This window comes from Cannabis sativa, chromosome X (assembly GCF_029168945.1).
Source record: "Cannabis sativa cultivar Pink pepper isolate KNU-18-1 chromosome X, ASM2916894v1, whole genome shotgun sequence".
In the NCBI taxonomy this organism is placed as follows: domain Eukaryota; kingdom Viridiplantae; phylum Streptophyta; class Magnoliopsida; order Rosales; family Cannabaceae; genus Cannabis; species Cannabis sativa.
This window is the reverse complement of record NC_083610.1, coordinates 4,945,849-4,973,238: the sequence shown is the minus strand read 5'-3', so window position 1 is coordinate 4,973,238 and position 27,390 is coordinate 4,945,849. Positions and strand designations below refer to the sequence as shown.

Here is a 27,390-nt window from a genome sequence, read left to right as displayed (position 1 = left end):
GGCATTCAATCTCATAAAATCTAATTTCACTCGACTCACCACTATCTTTCCCTTACTCTTCATCTCTAATTCTTGGATATCAATAACAATCAAACACTGTAACTCCACTCCAGTACATTAACGTCGAAGGAACAAGTGGTTACTTATCAGTAAGTCCTTTTTTTTATCTTTCTCGAAAACCATTCCTTACCTATTAACTTTATCATTTAATTTGTTAATTCAAACAGATACAATATGGAGGCCGAGTCTCAAGCAGAGAACATGAATGAGGAACAAACCTACGAATGGGAAAGCATAACAGCAGAGCTAAACATCACAAAACCAGTGAATGAGATTCAAATATGTAACGTCCTAGGCAAGAGTCTCGACAAACTGGAAAAATGGGAAGCATTCTACGAAATGTACGCGAAACGGATGGGTTTCGGCACAAGAAAAGATGATGTACGACGTTCTCACAGAGTCATTGTAATGCGCAGGTGGGTTTGTTGTTCCGAGGGTTACAAAAGAATCACAATAACGAAAAGACAAAGAAAAAAGAGACCTCATGATGTCACTAGAACCGGATGTCAGGCAGCATTACGTATTTTACTCACACAACCGTCTAACACTTGGAAATGCAAAGAGTTCAGCACAATACACAATCACTGTTGGGTTTTATGCCCTAAATAAAACTCATTTCAATATAATCAGATTTACTTATTAATATAGATCAGAAATAACATTTAATGTTGCATGGTTCACATGATTTATTTCATGATTATATGTACATAATGTATAGATTCATCTGAAACCCTTTTCACATACTTGATCCTGTTTATTGTGCCGTCAACACATTGGAAAGTAAACATGGCTATGTGAATAAAGTTTCCTAGATTTATCAGACACAGGGTTTTACTGATATGATAATCTACAACAAGAGTTTACTTGTATTTGGAGAAATACTATGTTCTTTCCAGAACATTGGTTAAAGTAAAGCTCAGGTTGGATGCATGGAGTATGCATCGGAAGGGACCGATATTGAACTTTGACTTAGATTTATTAAACTTACCGTAATATCTATTCAAGTCAATATCACCTAGTTGATCCTAGATCAAATGTTCTTAATCCTGTTATGATTAGGCTCAATCTTGAAAGGCTATTCGTGTTCTTTGATTTGTTAGTTAAGCCTACTTTTAGGTCAGGGTGATACGTACATTTTGGGAACACGGTAGTGCAATTGAGTGGGAGCGCTATCATAAACATGGAATCTATAGCTTCTATCTGGTGAATAGTAAGCAAAGGATGATCTCCTTCGAGCTTGACCAAACGAACATAAATGGTGGAGTACTCATTTCACATAAGCTGAAATATCATTTATACGGGGTCAAGTGTTTTAAGGAATAAATACATTGTAGGGTGTAACGGTAATTTAATCCCTTTACAGTGTAGATCATTCATATAGAGGATCATTGATCACATTAGGATTATAACAATGGATAACTAATGATGTGTCTATATGGTGGAACATATAGAGCATTCTATATACTGAGAGTGCAATTCTAAGCTCTATGCGTGGATTCAACGAAAAATTAATAAGTTAGTGAATTTTAGTGCTAAATTCTTGATATACTTATTGGAAGCTCGGTTATATAGACCCATGGTCCCCCCACTAGTTGAGATAATATTGCTTGTAAGACTCATGTAATTGGTTTTGATTAATCAATTATAATTCTCAAACTAGACTGTCTATTTGTGAAATTTTCACTAAGTAAGGGCGAAATTGTAAAGAAAGAGTTTATAGGGGCATATTTGTTAATTATGATACTCTGTATGGTTCAATTAATAAATATGATAAATGACAATATTATTTAATAATTATTTATATTTATTAAATAGTTAGAATTGGCATTTAAATGGTTGAATTAGAAAATTGGCGTTTTTGAGAAAATCAGATGCAGAAAAGGTAAAACTGCAAAATTGCAAAAAGTGAGGCCCAAATCCACTAGTATAGGGCCTGCCACTTTTGTAGGAAATTTAAACTGATATTTTCATTATTTTAATGCCAAATAATTCAAACCTAACCCTAGTGGAATGCTATAAATAGATAGTGAAGGCTTCAGGAAAATTACACTTTTCTTCTGACACTTTCTGAATCAGAAAAACTGAGCCTTCTCTCTCCCTATCTTTAGCTACCACTTCTTCTTTCTTCTTCCTTTGAATTTCGAAAATCTTAGTGATTAGAGTAGTGCCCACACACAGCAAGTGATACCTCAATCATAGTGAGGAAGATCGTGAAGAAAGACTTTCAGCAAGAAGGAGGTTTCAGCATCAAAGATTCAGAGAAAGAGATCCAGGTTCAGATATTGATAATGCTCTGCTACAGAAAGGAATCAAGGGCTAGATATCTGAACGGAAGGAGTCATTTAATTCCGCTGCACCCAATGTAAGGTTTCTTTAACTTTATATGTGTTTATTTCATCGTTTTAGAAAGTTCATATTTAGGATGTTAATAAACATACTTGTGAGTAGATCTAAGATCCTGGTAAAATAAATTCCAACAACTGGCCTCAGAGCCATGGTAATTGATTTACTTGCAAGAAATTTGGACTTTAAAACGATTGTTTGTATGTTCTTTGGATGGTATCATGTTGTATTGAGTGTTATTTGATGATTGATTGATGTTTGTGAAATTTTCGTGAAAAATAATTGCGATTTTATCTCTGGAATTATTTTTATTGGATAGTATGGAAAAAATTAAGCAAGTTAGCCTTTTACAGAACTTAATTTGGATTTTATTTGAATTAGTTATGATTTTTTGAAGATTTGAAAAATCGGGGAAATTTGTCTTGATTTTTTTCCTGCGATCGCAAATCTGTCCGTACAGTTTCGAATTTTTTTGTTTTTGTTCGATTTTTCATGCTTTTTCATGGAATTAACTTCCAATTTTTTGTATAGTTTTGTATTTATACTATTACTATTCCTAATTCAATTCTAATTATCATTTTGAATTAATTTAATATTTTTTAAATTTAATTCAAGATATTAGTGTAATTTGAATTTGAATAGAATTAGTATCTATCTTCTTGCTTAAAAATCTATCTTATTTTTAAATTTGATTATATCTTATTTTTTTTTTAAATTTAAGGTCAGATTTTATAAGATATTTATAAAATCTTTTAAGATATTTTTAAGATATCTTATCTTTTAAGATATTTTTAATTATATCTTATCTTTTAAGATATTTTTTTTTAAAATTAAATCTTTTTAGATATTTTGACCTTATTTAAATTTAAAATAAGATATTTATAATCATGTAATTTTAAATAGATGTAAGATATTTTGCTAACTTTTAAATTTTGTTATTTTATTTATTTAAATTAAATTTAAAATCTGAAAAGATATTTCATTTATCTTTTCTAATTTTTATTTAATTTTATTTTTAAAATAACATTTAAAATTTAAAAGTAGTTAGCAAATTTTTGAAATGATATTTAGGTTGGTTGAAACCTAATTTTTCAAAATTGTAGGTTTAATTTTAAATTTAATTTTTTTTATTTTTCGAATTTTTTCAAATTTTTTTAAAAATTTTCGAAATTTTTTTTATTATTTAATTAATTATTTTCGAAATTAAATATTTAATTTAAAATTAAATAAATTCTACATCCAACTATCCAGCTAACCTTGTTGCAGGAGTATGTGTTTTAGCTTGTTTGTAAGTTTTCAAAACCTATTATTACTTGATTGCAAATAGCCATGGTTACCTTTTGCCAGATCTATTGATCTGATGGCTCCCTTGGTCAAGTTAATAATTTGTAACAGGTATATTTACAATCTTCTTTCATCTGTGTATGACCTAGCAACATGATAGGACCCATCCAAAGTGTGCATGTGTGAGCCTATGTGTTTAATTTTATTATAGATGCATATAGGTTGTTGTTGCTAAATAAAATGTCATAGTTCTTGATAGATTTTATTTAGGCCCATTTATTTTTGGGCTTAGTCAATTAATAACAGTTCTTCATTTTAAGGTTAAATTCCTCTCTTTTGGGCGTTGTGTGAGAGTTGGGAGCCATAGTAGTGGGTACGACATACTGAACCCAGCACCCCCTCACATGAACCACCCCAATTGTGAAGGCCCATTTGCCTGATTTGAATAACTGTACTAGGTTAATTAAACTAGTTTAACCTAATAAAATTGATTAGCAACATAATTAATTTCATTTATTTTGAAATTAATTTAAGAAAATTATAGTTTAAAGAATTTTTTATTCTAAGCTAAACTATATGTATTTTCTTGTATTTAATTAAATATAGAATTATAACCATCTAGATTCTTTCTGGAGCTTAATTTAAATTTTTCATTAAATATTCCTATTTAAGTTGATATTTAGTTATCTACAACTAACCAACTTAAATCTGAATATCTTTTGGATTTAAAATTTCAAAATTAAGTTGAGGAATTTTAGGCATTGGTTATTAAGATTCTTTAGATATTTTTTTTTTAAGTTAATATCTTTTCAAATATTAACTTAAAATGGAATATTTTCAAATTAAGTGGTTACAACTTAATTTTTTATATTTAATTAAATTTAAATTTGAAAAATATTTAAGTTCTAAATTTTTTCTAATACAACTTAAATTAGATATTTTTTCAAATTTTGTGGAAAAGATACTTAGTCAAATAAGATATTTTCTAGATAGTTATTTCTAGACTACTTATTATTTCTAATATTAAATAGGAAAATATTATAAATTGTGAAATTAATTATTTAATTAATTTTGGTACAATTTATTTTAAGTATATTTTTCCTAGTATTAAACTAGAAATTAATAATTAAGCCTTCTCTACACTTAATTATTTATTTCTTGAATTTAATACATTTAATTAATTTGAAAATTAAATATCTAAGTTGATTTTTATCATCATACTTAAATATTTCTTTTTCATGACATTTAATTAAATAGAAAATTATTTTTAGTTGAAATTTATTTTTTCAACTAAATTTAAATAATTTTCAAAATATATTTTTTTTATTTTATTAATCAATTTTCGAAATTGCATTTCTTAAATGCTAGAATTTCGAATTTTATCTTGAAAAATAGATTAAGTTGTAAATTAATTATTTATTTTAATTAATTCTTGGATCGACTTAAATCAATGATTTTTTCATTTATTGATTAATTTAAAATAAATTAAATTAAAGTATATTATTAGAAATTGAATTAATTAGTCAAAAGAAAATCTAGATAGATGATATTTTTGCTTGAAGTATTTTTCTAGTGTATTTAATTAAATAGAAAATTAATATTTAAGTTGATTTTCATCATCATACTTAAATATTTGAAATTTTTCTTATATATTTAATTAAATAGGAAAATTATATTTTTTGTTGTAAATTAATTTTATTAATTAATTTTGGGCCAACATTAAATTAGAATAATTTTTCTAGGATTTATTTTTTATTTTAATATGCATTTTTCGAAATTGTATTCTTATATACTTTAATTTTTCGAAATGCAATATATATTTATAGAAAATTAAATTTGAGTTGTAAATTAATTTAAATTAATTTTGTAACAACTTAAATTGAATATTTTTCTAAATATTTATTGGAAATTATTACTAAGATGGAAATAATTCATGTTATTTTCATATCCATCTAAGTAAAATTTATAAATATTAAATTAAAATTTATATTTGGAATTTTTCATTCTAAATTGGAAATTTTAATTAAATAAATATATATTTAAAATAAATAGAATAAATAAAGAGAATCAAAGAAAATACAACTCACTTTAAATAATGAGCTTGATTATTATTAAGATATTCGATCTCCATTGTTGGTCTTACAAAAGTTAAATGTTTTCAATATAACCTCGAGACGCTAGACTTCGTCCCCCTATGGATGGTTATTCGTTGAACGCATTTAACACCGTAAGATTTCATTTGATAAGTGTTTTGTAAGTTTTCGTCTCTATTAGACTCTCCCCTACGGTGACTACTTAGAGATAAACTTATGAAACATGAAACAATGGTGGAAGCTCATAAAATGAGAATAACCTTGACTCTTGCCTACCAGGACAACGTTGGATTCTTATTTTGATCGAATAAAAGGTTGCTAGAATGGTTTCTATTTTAGATGAGCTGACAACTCTATTCAATAAATGATGCTTTGACTCTCGCCTACCGGGACACTGTATCAGTTTATTGAAAACCTTGGAAATTATTTAGGATTGTATATTTTAGTATTTTCACTAGTCATTCCTACTTGCTATATGTTTATAATTTCTGAATTGTGTATGAATTTATATTGAACCATGTTATTTTCTGTTATTAAGTTGTAGTTTAATTTCGAATCTTCATTGTTGGTCCAACATGTTTGTTTATCTAATGAGATAAATCCCTAGTGGATTTTCACCATTAGACATACATAATAGTGTAAGATCTCGAAAGATAAGTATTGTATATGCGACATCTAACTGTTCATCAATTGATGACACCTTAGACTAGTATTTTTACAATATGAAACAAGAAGATTACATAAATAAGATTACTTTGTCTTTCGCTAATCGAAGCATCGTTAGATTCTTATTTTAAACGAAATTATCCTAATTCCTCTTAGCTTATTCATTTCGAATTAGCTTTATAACATATCATTGGATGAATGGTCTATAAATCATTTCATGTCATTCTATATTTTCTCTTAAGAAATTAAATGACGCATATGATTATAATCCCGAAATTCTATTCCCAATTGATATAAATCCTCAATCTTAGAAATCTCCTACTTGTATGGGCAAATCTGACTTAGAGTTTAAATAGTAGTGGTGGTCCAAGAAAGAATTACTCATTATATTTGGTTGAATTTAAGTCTTTGACTTTAATTTTAGAATCCAAACAGAAATTTTCTTATATTTCTAATTCCAGATACAATACAGTTACACTTTCTCAAGTGTTTAAAATCCATCTTTTATTAATGGATTCAAACTGTATGGAATATGAGTTAGGTATTCTGTGACCAGGATCCACTTGCAGTATTCTAAGAACTCTTTGATGTAACTAAACCTATGTCATCATAGACACTACCACATTTTTTTTAATCTATGGCACTTGTATCTTGTTCATAGTGGATTTGACAAGATCAATCTCTGCAAAGAGTTAATATGCATATATCTACTGAAAGTAAGTTCATCTCATTCGCAGATGGATGCACATTCAGGGGTGGATATGAGTTTTTCGTTGTATTCTTAAAACGATAACTCTAGATTATACCTTTTAGCAAAGAAATTTGAAATGTTTGAAAAATTTCATTAATTTCTAGCAATGGTTAAAACCATTAAGGTAAGTGGTTTAAGATCTTGCGAACTGATAGGGGTGGAGAAATAGTTAGTAGATATGCAGTTCAAAGATCATTAATTTGATTTTTGAATTATATCCAAACTTACCTCCCCAGAAATTTCGAGTTGCATGTTGATGATTAGTTACTAGTCGTTGCCTAATTCCTTCTATGATAATACAATTTCAGAATGATGTAATGGTTGTATACTTAATGTAAATCATTACTAGATTCATGGATGACCTAATCAAAATCTTAAGAAAAGCTAGAACTGTTAACCATGGTTTGTTAGCTATTCTAAGTGATTAGGGGTGGACCATCCCATTGTCAATAGATAAGAAAGTGTTTGTTCAAACAAATACTACTTTTCTAAGAAAATGACTAAGTCTGAAAAACAAGTAGCAAATAAAGGAGATATTTAACTCTTGATTCCAAAAGTGTTCTATCATCTTATATAACATATGATGATCCCACTGCCTCTGTTGTCTTGTCACAACCGAAGAGATAAATACCATTTAGTTTTCTTAGACATAATTCACGGTGCCTTGTCGTAGTGGGAGAGTTTCTAGGAACTCGCCTTCTTATGACTTGGGAGACACTAGTGATTAAAATCCATTGTGAGTTTAAACAAGTAATGGATTGTCAAGATAAAAGCCAATAGAACTATGGTTTAATCCATTCACATGGAGTAACCTAAAGTTTTCTATTACAAGGACATAAAAGGAAATTTTCGTTTATAAGTCCATTCAATGGACTTAACAAAACTTCCTGTTCCTAGTATTATAGGTTTGAGTTTATCTAAACCTATGGCTTGTGGTATACCTGGTAATTACTTACTCTAATGCAAGCAACTTACTTTAGTAAGATGCTGAAGTATTTTCTTTCTAATGACAATCTATAGAAGCTTCGCAACTTCTTAGGCATATATTTTATCTAAGGAAAAGTCTCAACTATTCCAAAAAAAGATAAAGCCATGAAAGAATTTCTTATATCAACAGTGAGAGGTCTTAGATATGCTTTTGTATGCCTTAGACCAGACACCTGCTGTTGAGTGGGAGTAATGAGTAGGTATCAGATTAATCCAGGAGAAGAACATTGGAAGACAATCAAGTAAATCCTAAGATAAAGAAGAGGAACTATATGTTAGTCTATAAGGGTGTGTTTAAAACTCTTAGACTACACCATATCAGATTTCGAAATTTGCCTTTGTGCTAGTAAATCTTTCTGATAAGATGATGATTACTCTAGGGGTGGAATAGTGATTTTGGAGAAGTGTAAAAACCTATCTGAAGTCTCTAGGTCTATCAGAGAGGGACTGAATGTTAAAGCTGCAGGAAATGTACTTATTCAGTCTAAGGAAAGTTCTTTACATCTTTGGCACCATTCCAAATTGCCTTAAACTACTAGTGTTAATTTCCTGATTAACCAAAAGTAGTTGCCAAAGGTATAGAATCTAGTATCCCAAGAGAGTAGACATATAGAGAGGAATTTCACATTATCAATGATTTTGTGATTAAAGGAAGAGTAATAGTGGAGAAAAGGTTGTGGTTAATTCAACCTTTCAGATCCTATTACGAGGAGTTTACTACTACTACACTTGATTTGTATATCAAGGTGTTGAGATTATTTGAAACACACTTTTTGTTTTATATTAGTGCAAGTGGGAGTTTGTTGGGTTTTATGCCCTAAATAAAACTCATTTCAATATAATCAGATTTACTTATTAATATAGATCAGAAATAACATTTAATGTTGCATGGTTCACATGATTTATTTCATGATTATATGTACATAATGTATAGATTCATCTGAAACCCTTTTCACATACTTGATCCTGTTTATTGTGCCGTCAACACATTAGAAAGTAAACATGGCTATGTGAATAAAGTTTTCTAGATTTATCAGACACAGGGTTTTACTGATATGATAATCTACAACAAGAGTTTACTTGTATTTGGAGAAATACTATGTTCTTTCCAGAACATTGGTTAAAGTAAAGCTCAGGTTGGATGCATGGAGTATGCATCGGAAGGGACCGATATTGAACTTTGACTTAGATTTATTAAACTTACCGTAATATCTATTCAAGTCAATATCACCTAGTTGATCCTAGATCAAATGTTCTTAATCCTGTTATGATTAGGCTCAATCTTGAAAGGCTATTCGTATTCTTTGATTTGTTAGTTAAGCCTACTTTTAGGTCAGGGTGATACGTACATTTTGGGAACACGGTAGTGCAATTGAGTGGGAGCGCTATCATAAACATGGAATCTATAGCTTCTATCTGGTGAATAGTAAGCAAAGGATGATCTCCTTCGAGCTTGACCAAACGAACATAAATGGTGGAGTACTCATTTCACATAAGCTGAAATATCATTTATACGGGGTCAAGTGTTTTAAGGAATAAATACATTGTAGGGTGTAACGGTAATTTAATCCCTTTACAGTGTAGATCATTCATATAAAGGATCATTGATCACATTAGGATTATAACAATGGATAACTAATGATGTGTCTATATGGTGGAACATATAGAGCATTCTATATACTGAGAGTGCAATTCTAAGCTCTATGCGTGGATTCAACGAAAAATTAATAAGTTAGTGAATTTTAGTGCTAAATTCTTGATATACTTATTGGAAGCTCGGTTATATAGACCCATGGTCCCCCCACTAGTTGAGATAATATTGCTTGTAAGACTCATGTAATTGGTTTTGATTAATCAATTATAATTCTCAAACTAGACTGTCTATTTGTGAAATTTTCACTAAGTAAGGGCGAAATTGTAAAGAAAGAGTTTATAGGGGCATATTTGTTAATTATGATACTCTGTATGGTTCAATTAATAAATATGATAAATGACAATATTATTTAATAATTATTTATATTTATTAAATAGTTAGAATTGTCATTTAAATGGTTGAATTAGAAAATTGGCGTTTTTGAGAAAATCAGATGTAGAAAAGGTAAAACTGTAAAATTGCAAAAAGTGAGGCCCAAATCCACTAGTATAGGGCCTGCCACTTTTGTAGGAAATTTAAACTGATATTTTCATTATTTTAATGCCAAATAATTCAAACCTAACCCTAGTGGAATGCTATAAATAGATAGTGAAGGCTTCAGGAAAATTACACTTTTCTTCTGACACTTTCTGAATCAGAAAAACTGAGCCTTCTCTCTCCCTATCTTTAGCTACCACTTCTTCTTTCTTCTTCCTTTGAATTTCGAAAATCTTAGTGATTAGAGTAGTGCCCACACACAGCAAGTGATACCTCAATCATAGTGAGGAAGATCGTGAAGAAAGACTTTCAGCAAGAAGGAGGTTTCAGCATCAAAGATTCAGAGAAAGAGATCCAGGTTCAGATATTGATAATGCTCTGCTACAGAAAAAAATCAAGGGCTAGATATCTGAACGGAAGGAGTCATTTAATTCCGCTGCACCCAATGTAAGGTTTCTTTAACTTTATATGTGTTTATTTCATCGTTTTAGAAAGTTCATATTTAGGATGTTAATAAACATACTTGTGAGTAGATCTAAGATCCTGGTAAAATAAATTCCAACAATCACGACCTCGCTTCATCAAGTGAGGTACAATTTTTGAGATCACATCGAGTAGTGTCTGATGGCTTGCTTGCCCAAGTTAGGTCGATGAACTCCGTTGGAATTAAAACTGCCAACATAATGTCTCATGTTGCTTTGCAAAGTGGAGGTTATGAGAGAATGCCATGTCAACTTCGAGATGTCTACAACAGGGTTGCTGGTGCCAAGCGAGAAGAAAAGATAGAGACGGACTCGGAAGGAGCGTTGGGATTTCTTGATTGTCTCGCAGAGAGGGATCCAAATTTCTTCGTTGTATATGAGGTGGACGAGGAGAATCGATTGGCTAACTTATTCTGGGCAGATGGAAACTCACGTGTCGACTATGTGGCTTTTGGGGATGTACTAGGGTTTGATACCACCTACATGACAAATGAGTACAATAAGCCTCTCACTGTTCTCATTGGCGTAAACCACCATTACAACACATGCATCTTCGGGTTCGCTCTCCTCCTCCACGAGAAGCTTCCATCCTATCGTTGGCTACTTCAAAAATTTCTCGAATGCCATGGAGATAAGAAGCTAAATGTTGTAGTTACTGACCAAGATGTGGCCATGAAACAGGCCATCATGGAACACATGCTTGATGTTACACACCGTCTATGTGCTTGGCATCTCAATACAAATGCTTCCAAAAAGGTTAAAGATCCGATCTTCTTGAAAAGATTTAAAGATCTAATGTACAACTACTACGAGGAGGAGGATTTTGAAGCAAGATGGTTAGACGTCGTCGAAACCCAACAACTAACAGATAATGAATGGTGCCAAACAACATTCGACACAAGAAAACAAGGCGTAAACTTATTTAAGGGGTTCATTCGTTGCGGTGAATGAGAACCACACAACGTTGCGAATCGATCAACTCAGCCCTAAAAAAATTTTTAGAGAAGAATTATTGCTTGCGTGAATTTGTAACAACCATAGATATGACAGTCTCAAAGCTCAGACACAACGAGACTGCAAATGACTTCAAAAGCAGATGCACTCGACCTTACCCACCTAATCCCACATGCTTGACCACGTACTACAACCAATGTGCTAAATTCTACACAAGAACTATGTACCACAAGGTTGCTGAGCAGCTTCATTTAGAGAATAATTATTTTGTCATAAGTCAGGAGCAAGAAGGAGAGTGGCAGATATACACCATTGGAAAGTTTCAGCATCCGGAAGTCCAATACCAAGTTCATTACTGTGAAGGCCAACGAGCACTACACTGTAGCTGCATGCTATATGAAAGTCAGGGGTACCCTTGTAGACATTTATGGGCTACAATGAAAAGATTAGACATCAGAAGAATACCTAATACTCTTCTCATGAAGCGATGGAGCAAATCCGCGAAGACAAATCTCCACCTACATTTTAACCCCCCCGCACAAGAACAACAACACATTTATGAGATGGCTAGGTTTGGATCTCTCAGCTCATTAACTTATAACTACAATTTTTATGCAGCAAAAACAGAGGATTCGTACACGCGTGCAAAGGAAGAGATTGAACGGCTAACTCTAATGTTCAAGGAAGAATTTGAGATGAGTTCCAATCCAGAAGGACAGACGCCACAACCTGGAAGATATCGTAACAACCCCAACATTATTAAAGACCCTGAAGTTGTGAGAACAAAGGGTACAGGAAATCCAAGGGAAGGACCAAACGAGGAGCAGATCCCAAGAAACTCAAGACATTGTCGCATTTGTCGCTCATCAGGCCATGATTATCGGCGGTGTCCAAACCGTCAACAGAATACTGGATCTCAGGGGCAACAGTCAGCACACAATCAACCAACAACTGACTCATTCAATGAACACTCCAACGCGTATTTCCCTGAACCGCCTTCCTCCACACAAGAATCATACTATGGTCATTCATATATATAACTAGTTATTTTTAACCATTGATGTTTTAAGGTTTATGACTCTAGTTATTGCTTCAAAAACTCTACATTTATATACTTCATGTTATGTTTGCCGTGTTTAAGGTATTTATCTCAACAAATCTCAAATTTATAATTAATGAACAAATAAATTATTTTACCCAAGAAAATTCAATCTTATAAGGTCAAAATTTCCATAGTAATTAATTTTTTTTATACACAATAATAAAAATAAAAATAATACACCAACGTAAAACTCAATATATACCAACACATAATTTCATAATTTATAACAAATTATTCTTAACAATGTACTACGAAACAAAAATGAACGTACTCTATACCTGATATTTTGTACTCGGTACGTGATATTTTGTACACTAATTTTACTAAACAACATGCATAAACAATTAATGTACTCGGTACGTGATATTTTGTACTCAACTACAATTCCAAAATTACATACATGATGTAAAATACCAAAATAACCTCATTCCGACAACATGGACCCACTGCCTACAGTATATTTGTACAATTAACTGCCACGAACAGTAAAGCTGTTGTACTTTTTTTTACTTTAACTGACGTGAACAGTAATTTAATTGTACCTTTTTATTTTTTAATTAAAAATACAAATGTACAACCGGTTACCAAACCTAGAATAACCGGTTGCCAACTTAATTAAATAATTAAAAAATAAAACTATTCTAACGTGGGACTTACCTGCCGTACACGGATTGCAATCCGTGTTTTGCACATATAGGCACAAAATCATAGTTTAATATTCACAGTTAATTAATCATTCTCAAATCCAAATATTGAATAAATAAATAAATATACTATAGATTGGTTTTTATGTGAGCCACCAAATTTGATAATCATAGATTTGATTTGAACTACGTAACCACACCACACACTTGCAAGCTCAATATTTAATAAGCACATTCATCTACTTTCCCATAGCATTGCTAAATTCAACTGCCGTCATCAAAGTCACTACCACCTTTACACTATTCTTTCATTTACAGAATTCAACAATAAATTTAAGACAACATAGGAAGTGTCTTTCATCATCCGACGTATTATTTACTATTAATATAATTAATTATTAAATCTTATATTCCTATGTCTAATAGCAATATTCAAATACATAATATCATTTCACAAATAAATTATGAATAAAATAAGGCGCCTGAGTGGCGCTTAATATTTCTCTACTCTATCCTTTAAAATACATTTACAAAAATTTAATTTTCTTAATTTACATCTAACTTTTATATTGCACCATACAATAAATTCTTTATCTTTTCTATTTATCTTCTCATGTTTTTTTAAAGAGCATTACTATTGGACACCTTGAGGTGAGACGAAGAAGGCGGTCGCCTTAGGCTCCCTACCGCTCAGGCCCCTATTTCAAAAAAAATAAAATAAAAATATAATTAGTTATAAAATAAATAATAATACTCTTAATACTAAATATGTGTTGTAGCCTAGTAGTAATTTGATTAGCTTAATAATTAAGAGATTCACAGTTCAAATTCCAATAATCAGTGGTGCCTTTTAGTAATTCTCTTTTTTAAAATAGGAAGTTTTGGAGTTTGATAAGAGTGTTGTAGGGGTATTCGCGGTGCGAATAGTGCGGGTTGTAATAATTTTTTTTAAACCAAACCGCATATGTAATTTTTGTTGATATAAGTAGTACCAATTAATCCATTTAATCTCTCTTCAACTATATAGTCTCACACATGACCTTTTCCACGCGATGTGGGATTGTACAACTCCCGATCTTTTTCTTTCGAATCACGGGGCGCTGATTGTCACAAATCTAATAAAGTTTTAACAATAATAAAAAACTTTATCTTATATGAAAAATAAAAATCATATTGTAAAAATTAGTAATTTTATGATATATAGTGTTGTTTGAATTGTAATTATTAAATTTAAAATTGCAAACCGTAACGCAATCTGCAGTTTGGCAAAAATGCAAACCATAACCACACCGCAAAAAATTTCAAATTATATTTTGTATGCAGTAAGGTGCAGTGCCAACAGTTCGATGAAAAGCCCCTAAGTACTTGTATCATTTTGACTATAACGTGAACTGTCGGTGACGATAGTTAAATAACAGTCAACTGCTAACTCTACCTGCCACATGTTTTTCGTGTCTATATTTTATTCTTTTTAATTTTAAATTAATTAATTAACCTCTTCTTCTCCGATGAGCTTCATCTCCCCCAAAATTCCTTGACCGTTTTATCCTTTCTCTCTCTAAAATATCCCTAACTCTCTCTCTCTACCTGAAACTTCCATGTCCGAATCTCTCTTTCCATGGCTTCGAATTTGCTGACACTTCATTCTTTGCCTCCGCCAAACCTTTCCTTGAGCTTTCCTCACAGTAATAGTAACAAACTCGCCAATGTCGATCGATTCTTCAGCTTCAGTATTCAACGGCGACGCAAAGAGTTTAGCATCAATCGACGGCGTTGTTTTCCTCCGGCGACTTCCAAGCCTGCATTTGTTATCTCTAGCTCGCTCCAAGCTCAGACTACTACTGCCGTGTCCGTACAAGAACCGTCTGGTGATACTTCGGTTCTGTTAGATGTATCGGGAATGATGTGCGGTGGTTGTGTTTCTCGAGTTAGATCGTTGCTTTCGTCTGACGAACGAGTTGATTCTGTTGCGGTCAATATGTTGACTGAGACGGCGGCGATCAAGTTGAAATCGGAGGTTGCGGTGGATCATACTGGGAGTGTGGCGGAGAGCTTGGCGAGGAGGTTGACGGAGTGTGGATTCTCGTCGAAGAGGAGAGAATCGGGAAGGGGAGTGGCGGAGAATGTGAGGAAGTGGAAGGAGATGTTGAAGAAGAAGGATGAAATGCTTGTTCGGAGTCGGAATCGTGTGGCTTTTGCTTGGACTTTGGTGGCTTTGTGCTGTGGATCGCATGGTTCGCATATATTACATTCTCTTGGAATTCATGTCGCCCATGGTAATGTTGTTCACGGTTTTTTAACTTCTTTTCGCTATATTTATGTATATATATGTATATATATATTTTTTTTCAAAATATAACTAGTTTGGTGCCTTAATTAGCTGATAATTTGCTCAAATTTAGCTACCCAATATTACTCGGGGTTTTGGTACGAGGAGTTGAAAATAATATGATATGAATTGGAATATAGTTGTTTGGAAACTTATAACTGTGTTTTTAGATTACTTAATTGAATTACATGAATTGATGAATTGTTCAATTGTTGGGAAATGTATAAAATTATTAATATATTGAATCTATTTGTATTAAGATTGAAGGTAATGCTTGGAAATCCATCTTTTTGAAAGGATTTACGATTATTCCCTTATGGAGTAATCTTATTATCACGGTGATAATTTTCTCAGACTTCAAATAAAATTCCCCGTACTAAACATGGGAATGTGAAAGATAACCATTCCCATGAAAATATTACATCACACTAAACAGTCCAATGTAAATTTATTCTGGGTTGAAGGACCATGAGTGAATGTTATTTTGCAAATTGAAGTTAAGACTGGTAAATAGCTATACTTTGCAAGTTAAAGTTATAGCTGCTTACTAAATTTGAATACCCATTTGTTTGTTTGGTATTTCATCAGAAGAATTTGGGGGCAAGTAAATGATTCAGAAGTTTACTACTTTCCATATGTTCAATTACTAATCTCTTTTACGTTTTCTTTGGTGGTTCAGGATCATTTTTTGAGCTACTTCACAATTCATATCTGAAGGGTGGTTTGGCTTTGGGTGCTTTGTTGGGACCTGGACGAGGTTGGTTGGATGCCTTTTCTTATGTTGGTCTTACTCAGATCTCAATGCCGATTTGATTAGTAACATGCTTTTAATGGAATATATGAATATGATCATTGAGTGGTTTGTGAATCCGTTTGGATACGTTATGCTTTATCTTTGTTTAAATGTATTTGTATCCTTATATATTTTATTTGAATAGATTTTTAAATGGTTATTTTTAGCTATTTGATAAATGCTTTCCAGCACAATGATTAGATGATCTTAAAACCAAGCTTAATATGCATTGTGATTTAAGTAGTTTAAATTTCATTTCAGACCTGCTTTTTGATGGTCTAAGGGCATTATGGAAGGGATCTCCAAATATGAATTCTCTTGTGGGATTTGGATCGTTGGCCGCATTTTTCATTAGTGCGGTAGGGAATATGATGATTAGTTTTTGTTTTCATTTCTTTGGGTGTGCTATTTTGATTTTGGCTTTAGTGTTAATTTGTAAATTCTTTGCTGTTGTAGGTTTCCCTTCTTTATCCCGAGCTCCAGTGGAATGCAACATTCTTTGATGAGCCGGTGATTTTTTTGATTTCTCTTTCTCCATTTTCTCTTAAGAAAAGAAAATGCCTGAGTAGCTTTATTTTTATCCACCCTATCTATTATTGGCTTGTCTGATATGACGAAAGGAAAGTATTAGTCCTCCTAATGCAATAAGTATTTGTTTTCTGAAAGACTAAACAAACAAATAAAAAAAATCATGGTAACTGCACTCTTGTAGGATAATAACTTAGTAGATGATACTTTGGTCTTTTGGGTTAATGATGCATTTCTTACATGAAGCTCCTTTTTTTAGCATGCAGGTTATGCTTCTTGGTTTTGTTCTCCTAGGACGTTCTCTTGAAGAAAGAGCTAGGATCAAAGCATCAAGTGATATGAACGAGCTTCTAGTAAGTCAATCTTTTTCATATTAGTGATTCAAGCATATGATCTATGTAGATGAGTTTGCAGTAACAGATTACTCAACGATTTGTTTGCTTGCTCTCTGCTATTTTTGCAGTCACTAATATCCACCCAGTCAAGGCTTGTAATTACTTCTTCAGGAAGTGAATCCTCCACCAAAAATGTACTTTGCTCTGATTCAATTTGTGTTGAAGTCCCAACTGATGATGTTCGAGTTGGAGACTCGGTATTGGTTTTGCCTGGGGAAACCATTCCTGTAGATGTAAGAAATTTAAGTCGTGCACTTTCTACTTTTTGTTTTTAACATTTTCATTTGTTAGTTTAAGCTATCAATAATGTGAGTCATACGTTGTTGGAACTTGGAAGCAAGCAATACTTGTGAATTTGTTGTTAAAGTTGGTTTGAATGCTCACATTTAGCTTTAGGCTCACTGTAAAAGGTCCATACTTGGTGGTTTAGAAGATGATATATTTTCCATACTATTGGTATGCTGATGGAACTAAAAAATTATTGACATTAGCTTTCTGTCTCTGTTTACTTCTTGCACAGGGAACTGTGCTTGCTGGAAGAAGTGTTGTGGATGAATCCATGCTTACAGGAGAATCACTTCCTGTATTTAAGGAAGAAGGTCTTTCTGTATCTGCTGGAACCATAAACTGGGTATGATTATGTTGCCTTGATCCTGGAGAGTGAAATATAATTTTGATAAGTTGTTTTATGTCTGATTTTCTTTCTTCCTAATTTAATCAAAAAAATTTTGATGCAGTCCATAAGTTCTTCAATTTGAAAACAGTGATGGTCATTCAAATTTTGGTTTTGTTGTGAGCCATCTAAAATAGTAGGATTGCTCAAAATTGTACTGTGGTGTGTTATTTTCTTTGCTAGTTTTTTGGAGAGTCTAGTCTACATTCAAATTCCATCAAGGAAGAGTTTTTTTTTTTTTAAAATCTTAATCTTACCCCATAAATTGATTAATAAATTTTTGCCATTTTTAAAGTTTGGAAGTTGTTTATGAATTCCAGGATGGTCCTTTAAGAATTGAAGCAACCTCAACTGGAACCAACTCAACGATATCCAAGATTGTTCGCATGGTAAGTGATCTACTTTCATTAATGATATAAAAGTCTAATGTATACGCATAATTGCATATATGATGGAAATGAAGCTACATTTTCCTGATCATCTTTGGTGACTTTTCTGAGTATATGCAAGCTAATAATGAGTATTCTGTCTAAAGAATTCAGAGATTTCTTGCTAAAGAATTCACAATTTTTTTCCTTTCTAAATTACCATACCACTCTTAAACATACTAAGTGAGTACAACATGCTGAGGTTAGCACTTAGCATGCCAGATTTTGTCCCATTATTGTGCCTTGGTGATGCTTGCAAGCACAAACTGAGGTTAGCATATTCCGTTTTGTCCCATTGTGCCTTCGCGCCGATGCATATTTCTTTATTTAAGGGGCAGTGATTAAAAAGAGAGAGGCTCGAGTGGGATTCATGATTACCCATCTTTCGATTTAAGAGGTGCATGGAGGAACAAGAAGAAGGTACCCATGGCTGCCACCCCATTTCTAGTTTTACTTTGTTCAAACCTAAAAGGCAGGCTTATTTGGTGTCTGGGAAAATTCTTCTACCTCTTTTCTTCACTCTTCTTTTTTCAAGACGGGTTTTCACCACTGTGATGGTCCTATATTTATACACTTGATATGAGCCCTTACCGGCTTAACTCTTTGGTTTTTGATTTTGTATCTTTATATTTTTGCACTTGTTGATTTTGAATGGTGAGGAAATAAATTTCTTGTTTTCTCACCCAATCAACAGTGCTGATATTAAATGTCTTGTTTCTACCTTTTTGTAAATATTTACAAAGAGGATTTGAGATCAGGCAGCGGCCAGACAACCGTAGCGATGACTTCCACAGATTAAGGGCTAATTTTATTCCTTTGTCTACTAAAAGCATCTCACATTTTTTTTTAATCAATGTTCATATTTACATAAATAATGTAAGTCCTAACCGAACCAATGGTTATTCATAATCATTAATATTAAAAAAAAATATTAATCTGTTTTTCTCATGAAAATTTATATCACCATTTGTTTTGTGTGTCTAAGCATTGTGCAAAATCTCATTAAAAATTCAAAGTTTCATATATGTTGTTTGTGCACTTGGTGGATGGCATGAGCATGCCCACGTGTGTGTGGTTACCTGTGCACTATGGTTGTCAATTTTTGTTTTTCTTTTGGTTTTGTATGCATCCTATATGGATTTAAAAACCATTTTTTATCATTTGAAATAAGTTTGAATTTCCATTACTTGTGCACCTGGTAGATGGCATGAGCATGTCCATGTGTGTGGGCACATGTGCACCACGAGTGTGATTTTTTTTTTTGGGGGAGGGGGGGGAAGGTTCTTTTGGTTTTGAATTTTGATCCACATACATCCTACATAGATTTACAAACTATTCCTTACCATTTGAAATAAGTTTGATTTTTTTGCTTGTGCACTTGGTGGATGCCAGGAGCATGCACATGTGTTTCATTGGCAAACAAATCACCTATGAAAATGATTAATTATGCAAGAGTCGAATAGTTTGGCAATGCTGTTGCTTGTACCGTGTGTCATTGCTCAGCATTTTAATTTTCAGGTTGAAGATGCTCAAGGCCATGAAGCACCAATACAACGGTTGGCTGATAAAATAGCTGGGCCATTTGTATACAGTGTAATGACTTTGTCAGCCGCAACATTTGCATTTTGGTAGGTCTTCATTTTATTTTCCATGTTCTATCTAGCAGTTTCGTGTTCATATCTTAGAAACAAAAGTAGTTTCCATTCAAAACTTATGAATTATTATAAATAATTATAATTTTTAATGTCAATATGCTCTTTGATTCTGAATGGGAGACATGGATTATGGGGTATAAATTTTCTTCTTTGAGATCTGAAGCTTTAGTTGCTAAGGAAAAGAAGTAACTTTACAATGTAATTTGTATATCCAAGGGAAAAAAACAAGAAGATGATTTATGGTTCCCCTTTTGTTCTTCCAATCCTCTTGTTGAGCTTTGTATCTGTGTCTTAGGTACTATATTGGAAGTCAAGCATTCCCAGATGTTTTGCTCAACGATATTGCTGGACCAGATGGTGATCCATTGCTTTTGAGCATGAAACTTGCAGTGGATGTTTTGGTAAGTAAAAGTTACTTTTCTCCTTCTCACTGTGTGATCTGAGTTGCATTTTATCAAGCCACTCTGTAGGTTTTGTTGAAGGGTAGTCTGATTCCGAGAATTATATTGAATTTAGTGGCACATATTTGAGGTAGGGTTAGATCTAATACGTCAACAATGACTATTTTTTAGACCTTGATAAATGATGGCAAGGAAGACCAAAGAGCATGTATTAACCTTGTAGAAATGTAGATCTCAGGAGTTAGATTCCCTCTTTAGGGGTTGGTGTCGTATTCATAAATAGCCCTCCAAGGGTTTCTAGAGGTATATTTCTAATGTTTTTGAAGAAGCAACCTCAATTTATAGAATGGGCTAGGGTAGAATGTAAAATTTGCAATCTTGGCCATCTAGTTGTATTATGGAAAATTTTAGTTCCTTGAGTGACATCATTGCTGATGTTGAATTTCGAGGATACATTTGGTTTGACTTGTTATTGCAGAAATGGTACTTTTTCACTTCTAAATCATTTTGCCTCACAACACATTTTAATAGAGAGTGCTTTTTTTTTTTTAAGGAAATGTGTGTAAAAAGATATATTGTGATAGTGAGAAGTTTCCTTTCTTCTGTTTTCTTGTTTTTACTTCCTTTCAATACAGGTGGTTTCCTGCCCGTGTGCGCTAGGTCTCGCCACACCAACTGCTATCCTAGTCGGCACCTCTCTTGGTACTAAATATTTACGACATTTTCCTATGAGTTTGTGTCATGTTTGAATGAAATTACAGTTAATTTGCAAGAAATTAAAATGAAGTTGAGCTGAGGATCTTTATCACCGAAAAGTTAAACTATAGGTTGCTGCTAACTTGATATGACAGAAAATGTTTTGTACAATTATCATCTTCTATTTCAAATTAGCATGTCTTCCCCTAGAAATAATTCGCTATGTGAAGGACTTCTTTTCCTTGCTTGAATGCTTATAACTTCGACCCTTGAAATTATAGTTAGTTGTTGGTCAATGATTATTGATTCTAAGATAACTCACTAGAACGTATGAGGTATCTGGTTAAAAAACATTCTATTTAGCTACGATGATGTGGAAGATTTATAATTGAAAATTATTCTCTTATCCTCTTCCTGTTCAATAACTATGTGCAGGAGCAAGACAAGGACTTTTGATTAGAGGAGGAGATGTATTGGAACGCTTGGCCGGCATAGACTATATTGCTCTGGACAAGGTACATGCAATTCTTGCTCCCTCTCCTCCATAGACTAATTGTTGAAGAAAATAACTCACCCAATTTCTCTCTACTTGCAGACAGGAACTCTTACAGAGGGTAAACCAACTGTTTCGGCTGTGGCTTCTTTTGCTTACGAAGACTCAGAAATTCTTCAAATTGCTGCTGCTGTAGAATATACAGCTTCACATCCAATTGCCAAGGCCATCACCAATCAAGCAGAATTACTGGGTCTGAGTATCCCATTAACAAAAGGCCAATTGGTAGAGCCTGGTTTTGGAACCTTAGCTGAAGTAGATGGACGTTTGGTTGCGGTCGGTAGTTTAGAATGGGTTCGTGACCGATTCCCAACTAAAACAGACATATCGCATGTTATGAATTTGGAGCATTCTATACATCAATCATCCAAAGGAGTAACATTTTCAGATTACTCGAAAACAGTTGTTTATGTTGGTCGTGAAGGAGAAGGCATCATTGGTGCTATTGCAGTATCTGACAATTTGCGCCATGATGCTAAATTCACTTTAAGCAAGTAAGTTTCATTCACTTGTGAATTGGGTACTGTTAGTCCATCTTTTTCTTATACTGTCTTAACTTGATTATCAACTTTTCGTTGTGTTGCTGTGTTGATTAAGGCTCCGGCAGAAGGGTATCAAAACTTTGCTCTTATCCGGGGACAGGGAAGAAGCAGTTGCAACTATAGCCAAGGCAGTTGGAATAGATAATGAATCTATCAATTCTTCCTTGACCCCACAAAAGAAATCAGAAATTATCTCCACTCTTAAATCTGGAGGACACCGCATTGCCATGGTATCAATTAAACTCATTAAATTGACCAAGAATGTTGCTTGCTCTTATAATTTATTTAAGAAATAATCTTCATATAAAGTATCTGTAATTGACTATTTTTTGTTTTTCGAAGGTTGGTGACGGCATAAATGATGCACCATCATTGGCTCTTGCTGATGTCGGTATTGCTCTGAGGATCGAAGCTCAAGAAAACGCAGCCTCCAACGCTGCATCCATTATACTCCTTGGAAACAAACTATCCCAAGTATGTTATTACACCAACTCATGAATTGCTTTCTTTTGCGGATACCATTTAGTTAGTTCATGTGCATTGCAACATTTATCATCAGTTAGGATTCTCAACTGAGTTGCATTTTTCGATACCAATGGATGGCAACTGCGCATACCGTTTATAAACTTGTTACTCACTGGAACCTTGTTTATGCCAGGTTGTAAATGCTTTGGAACTTTCTCAAGCAACAATGTCAAAGGTATACCAAAATCTTGCATGGGCAATAGCATACAATTTAGTAGCCATTCCTATTGCCGCCGGAGTATTGCTACCCAAATTCGATTTCGCCATGACACCATCACTGTCAGGTAATTTAACATTAGTAGTTTTTATTCATTTATCTTTTATGTTACTAGAGAATAATGATTATTATTACTATGGGGTGTCTGTCTAAGTTAGTTCTCCTAGAAAGGTAATTTTACACTTGGAGTAACATTTTTGTCCCTATAGGTATGAACGTTTTTATTTTTACCACCTATAAAATTTATAACCAAAATTCTTATGTTTTTGATTTTTTACACTTAAATTTTTTTTTTTTTGGCAAAACTCCTTTGTATTTTGCTTTTCTTTATAAATTTGAGGTGTCAACTGTAAATCACCATTAAATAACAAACTGGATTGTTATATTAGCTTCAAAGTTTTACTTTCGTATATCTATCCAGTTGGTATTTAACAGCGATATTTAGCTGACGTCTTAAATTTGTGAAGAAAAGTAAAATTAAGTAAATTTTGCCACCAAAAAAATATAAAAGGGGCTAAATATATAAAAATGAGTAATTAGCAGTATAAGTACCCAAAGTTTTAATGTAAGCTACATAAACCCAATATTTATTTTTAGCAGCAGAAGTACTCAATGTTTGTAAAACTGTAATCTTTCTCCAGTTTCGCCAGTACAGACTCCTTAAAAGAACATTTAGAAGTAACTAATACTGCATGTTTTCGTCTAGACCCAATAATGTAGAATTTGGGCCTTATATTTGTCTTGTTTAAGATAATAACAGAGTCTGTACCGACGAAATTAGAAAAAAATTACAGTTTTACAAATATTGGGTATTTATACCGCTAAAAATAAACATTAGGTTTATGAGACTTACAAACTTGAAACTTAAGGTATTTATGCAGCTATTTACCTTACAAAAATTAAAACATGAAAGGGTTCCGCTGCCAATTATCCTATAATAAATACATTGTAGTTATAACAAACATTCTACGAGTTTTTTAAAAATTTAAAATTATTTACAGTGTCGAATACAAGACTCAAATATATAGTTCAAGGTCGGCTCAGAGAAATATTTTTGGGCTCTTATTTATATATATATTAAAAAAAATGTGGTATTTTTCAAAATTAATAAAAAAAATGTGTTTTTAAAAGAGAAAAGGTTTGGGTCCTTGAATTAGTGGACTCTAGGTACATGGTCTAATCCGTCTATAGTTACAAAAGTACTTTTTATTTATACATATACAATCTACTATTTTGAATATTGTTTTTAGTATAGTAATTTATTTACAAATTTCGGAAACAAATGAAAGTTAATAAAAAATTTGTAATACCGAAAAGAAAGATGTAATAGTCACAACTAGGGGTGTACATCAAACTGCTCAAACCGCCGCACCGCAAAAAAAAATGCGGTTTGAAATTCTTCGCGGTGCGGTACGGTTTGCGGTTTTGAATTATTAAACCGCGATTCAAACCGCACTGCACCGCATGTTTTAAAATTTTAATTTTTATATTTATTTAATTAAGCCCATACATATGAGCCCAACCCAAGCCCATAAATCTTAGGGCAAAATCCATAACTCTTCACAAATCCTCTCTTCTTAGCAACAAACCCAAACCCATATTGTGTATTGAAATTTGGAATTGGAAGTTTGTGTTTGTTTTATTTTTAATCTATTATTGAAAGTATGTTAGTTGTACATTTATATTGTTGTTGGAATTTAATTAGTTTCAAGTTTGTTATTTTGATTTAGGTGTATTGTTGAAACTTTAAAAAAATTATTGACTTATTGTTGTTATAACTTTTATTAGTCTCAAGTTTGTTGTATTTTCTTAAGTGTTTTGGAATAATTATATTAATGATAGTTTAATTATTTTATGATGATTTCAAAAAAAAAATTGTGATAGTTCAAACCCCATAAACCGCACCACACCGCATCATTTTTTGTGGTACGGTTTTTGCGGATTTTTAATATCGCGGTGCGGGTGCGGTTTGGAAAATTGAAAAAACTGCATGTGCGGGTTGGTTTGAAAAAATGGTTAAAAACCGCACTACCCGCACCGCGAACACCCCTAGTCACAACAACTCTACTATTCACAACAACTCTACTATAGCTGCATCAAAGTTTAAAGAAGCTTTACCAATGACTGATTGTTGGGTTGACATGCTTTGACACTTGACAGGTGGTTTAATGGCGTTAAGCTCAATATTTGTTGTTACAAATTCATTGCTTCTACAGCTTCACCAAGGCTCTGACAACAAAAACATCACTTAACCCAAAATAGTAAGAGTAATAATATTCATACATATTTCTTCCTACCACGCCAGACCTTATTCAATACAACAACATACTATTAAAAATAAAATAAATATGATAAGATGATAAAATAATCACAAATATTGTGACTCACCTAGATGAAATTTTGTAAATATGGACACTTATTTTATAGAGCTTGTTTTGCGACAGAGGTTTTTGATATTTGATAATAAATTGGTCATGGCATCTTAGACAAAGGTTGAAACATAGCTTCTTTTTTCAAACCCCGAAATAATGAGCTACAATACAACAGTTTTATATGGCTCCATTCTTCTATTTCAGTATACAATATATTTACATATGTATATCTGATGTTAATTTTGTTGTTTAATGTTGACATAGCTTATTTGGTGACCAAAATACTTAGGCTATGTTTAGAAGTTAAATTTTGGTGAGAAAAGAAAAAAAAGTAGGAAAAAAAATAGTGTGGAGAACAAAAAATAAATAAATAAATTTTTCAAGTTTGATACGGTGAATTTTGTTGAAATGAGTGTTTTTCTATACAATTTTTATCATATTTTATTTTTCTTACCTTTTTCTTTTCTTACTAAAATTCAATTTATAAGCATAGCCTTAACGTTGTGTTAAAAATTACACTTAAATACTTGTGTATTTTTAAGTAGGTACATAATTTTAATTTTCAGTTCATATTTACGGTGCAATTAAAAGTTCATCATAATTACTCTTGATGTAAAGAAAAAATTTTGGGCGTGTTTGGAAAGCTAAAAGAGAATTAGATTTGGTGTAATTGTAGATAATTACACAATTTTATCTTGTGTGTTTGTTTGATTACCTAAAATGTGTAATTGGAGATAATTGAGTGGTCTCCATTCTCAATTACACTTCACAATTCTCATGTGTAATTACTAAAAAAATTTCACTTTAAATGTTAAGTACTAGTAATTATTATTTTTGTGTATAATTACTAATTATTTTGGCAATAAATAATTATCGCATCATAATCAAATATTCTTCACAAAAAAAAAAAAAAATCTTTCTATTTTAAATTAATTGTAACTATAATTTTAGTAATTTCGAAATATGAAAGTAAATTATCATTAGTTTCAACAAAACAACATTCATATTTCTACTTTTATATTTTATTGCTATATTCATCTTACAAACAAAACTCCACAAGACTTAGAGTAACATTTATTTATTTCTTATATATATTGTACTTAGAGAATTATCCAAATTTTTCTTTTTTTTTTTGGAAAAGCTTTTTCATTACATCAAGTCTTTTTTATATCAAGTCAAGTCCCTTCACTTCAACTCAAAATGAACAAATATAAAAACAAAATTTGGGGAAACAAACAAAAACCAAATAAAAGGAAGGATTCTAAGGACCCTATTTGGATTTGTTCTAATAATAAAAAATTGAATTCTTAAAATACAGAGAAAGATATTATTAATTCTTGGAAATAAAGAAACCTCACATTTACAATACTATCTACTTTTCTTCCTTCTTATTTTGTACGGTAGAAATTAATTATATTACCATTAATAATAGGTGCAATTATGTAATTTTATTGTCACATTTTTTTACAAGTACTTTTTTTCAGACAAAGGGCCAGTGTGTTAAATAAGATGTCTTCCAAATTATTTTTAATTTTTTTTTATAAAAATGGCTAGTTGGCTATTGTATATAGATTTACTTACCAAGTGTATTTAATTATCTATTTACAATGAAGGATATTAATTGGATAGCATGAAATATTTCATCATGTTTATTTAAATGACTTAGTTTGGTAAGTCGTATTATATCCTATTGTATTGTATTATAATACATTGAATCATATTTTATATAAAAATATATATATGATATTGACTTTTATAAACATATAAAATAATATATAAAAATATA

At 31.9% G+C, this 27,390-nt stretch overlaps 3 protein-coding genes and 1 non-coding gene across 5 annotated transcripts; all 4 read left to right on the top strand.

Moving 5' to 3' along the window:
- Positions 1–234: 234 nt before the first annotated feature.
- Positions 235–11,748, top strand: LOC133031963 (protein FAR-RED IMPAIRED RESPONSE 1-like). Its single transcript, XM_061105765.1, has 2 exons — positions 235–476; positions 10,962–11,748. Exons 1-2 carry the CDS (start codon positions 235–237, stop codon positions 11,746–11,748), a joined length of 1,029 nt encoding a protein of 342 aa, XP_060961748.1.
- Positions 11,749–11,840: 92 nt separating this feature from the next.
- On the top strand, positions 11,841–12,791 carry LOC133031962 (protein FAR1-RELATED SEQUENCE 9-like). The gene has a single exon (XM_061105764.1). The coding sequence runs from the start codon at positions 11,841–11,843 to the stop codon at positions 12,789–12,791; it is 951 nt and encodes a 316-aa protein (XP_060961747.1).
- Positions 12,792–14,942: 2,151 nt separating this feature from the next.
- On the top strand, positions 14,943–25,723 carry LOC115706181 (copper-transporting ATPase PAA2, chloroplastic). Of its 2 annotated transcripts, none has more exons than XM_030633739.2 (17): positions 14,943–15,773; positions 16,506–16,583; positions 16,881–16,978; positions 17,076–17,129; positions 17,414–17,500; positions 17,611–17,775; positions 18,063–18,173; positions 18,536–18,604; positions 20,162–20,271; positions 20,594–20,699; positions 21,335–21,401; positions 21,831–21,910; positions 21,991–22,442; positions 22,546–22,720; positions 22,833–22,964; positions 23,149–23,299; positions 25,393–25,723. In XM_030633739.2, the coding sequence occupies exons 1-17, from the start codon at positions 15,116–15,118 to the stop codon at positions 25,482–25,484; spliced, it is 2,685 nt and encodes an 894-aa protein (XP_030489599.2). In that variant the 5' UTR covers positions 14,943–15,115; the 3' UTR covers positions 25,485–25,723. The 2 variants fall into 2 exon arrangements, with proteins under 2 accessions (XP_030489599.2, XP_060962969.1); XM_061106986.1 differs by lacking the exon at positions 25,393–25,723 and adding an exon at positions 23,404–23,465 and having other exon boundaries at positions 14,981–15,773; positions 23,149–23,373.
- On the top strand, positions 19,369–19,485 carry LOC115703442 (small nucleolar RNA snoR143). Its single transcript, XR_004009206.2, has one exon. It is a non-coding gene; the product is annotated as a small nucleolar RNA snoR143 (small nucleolar RNA).
- Positions 25,724–27,390: the final 1,667 nt, after the last annotated feature.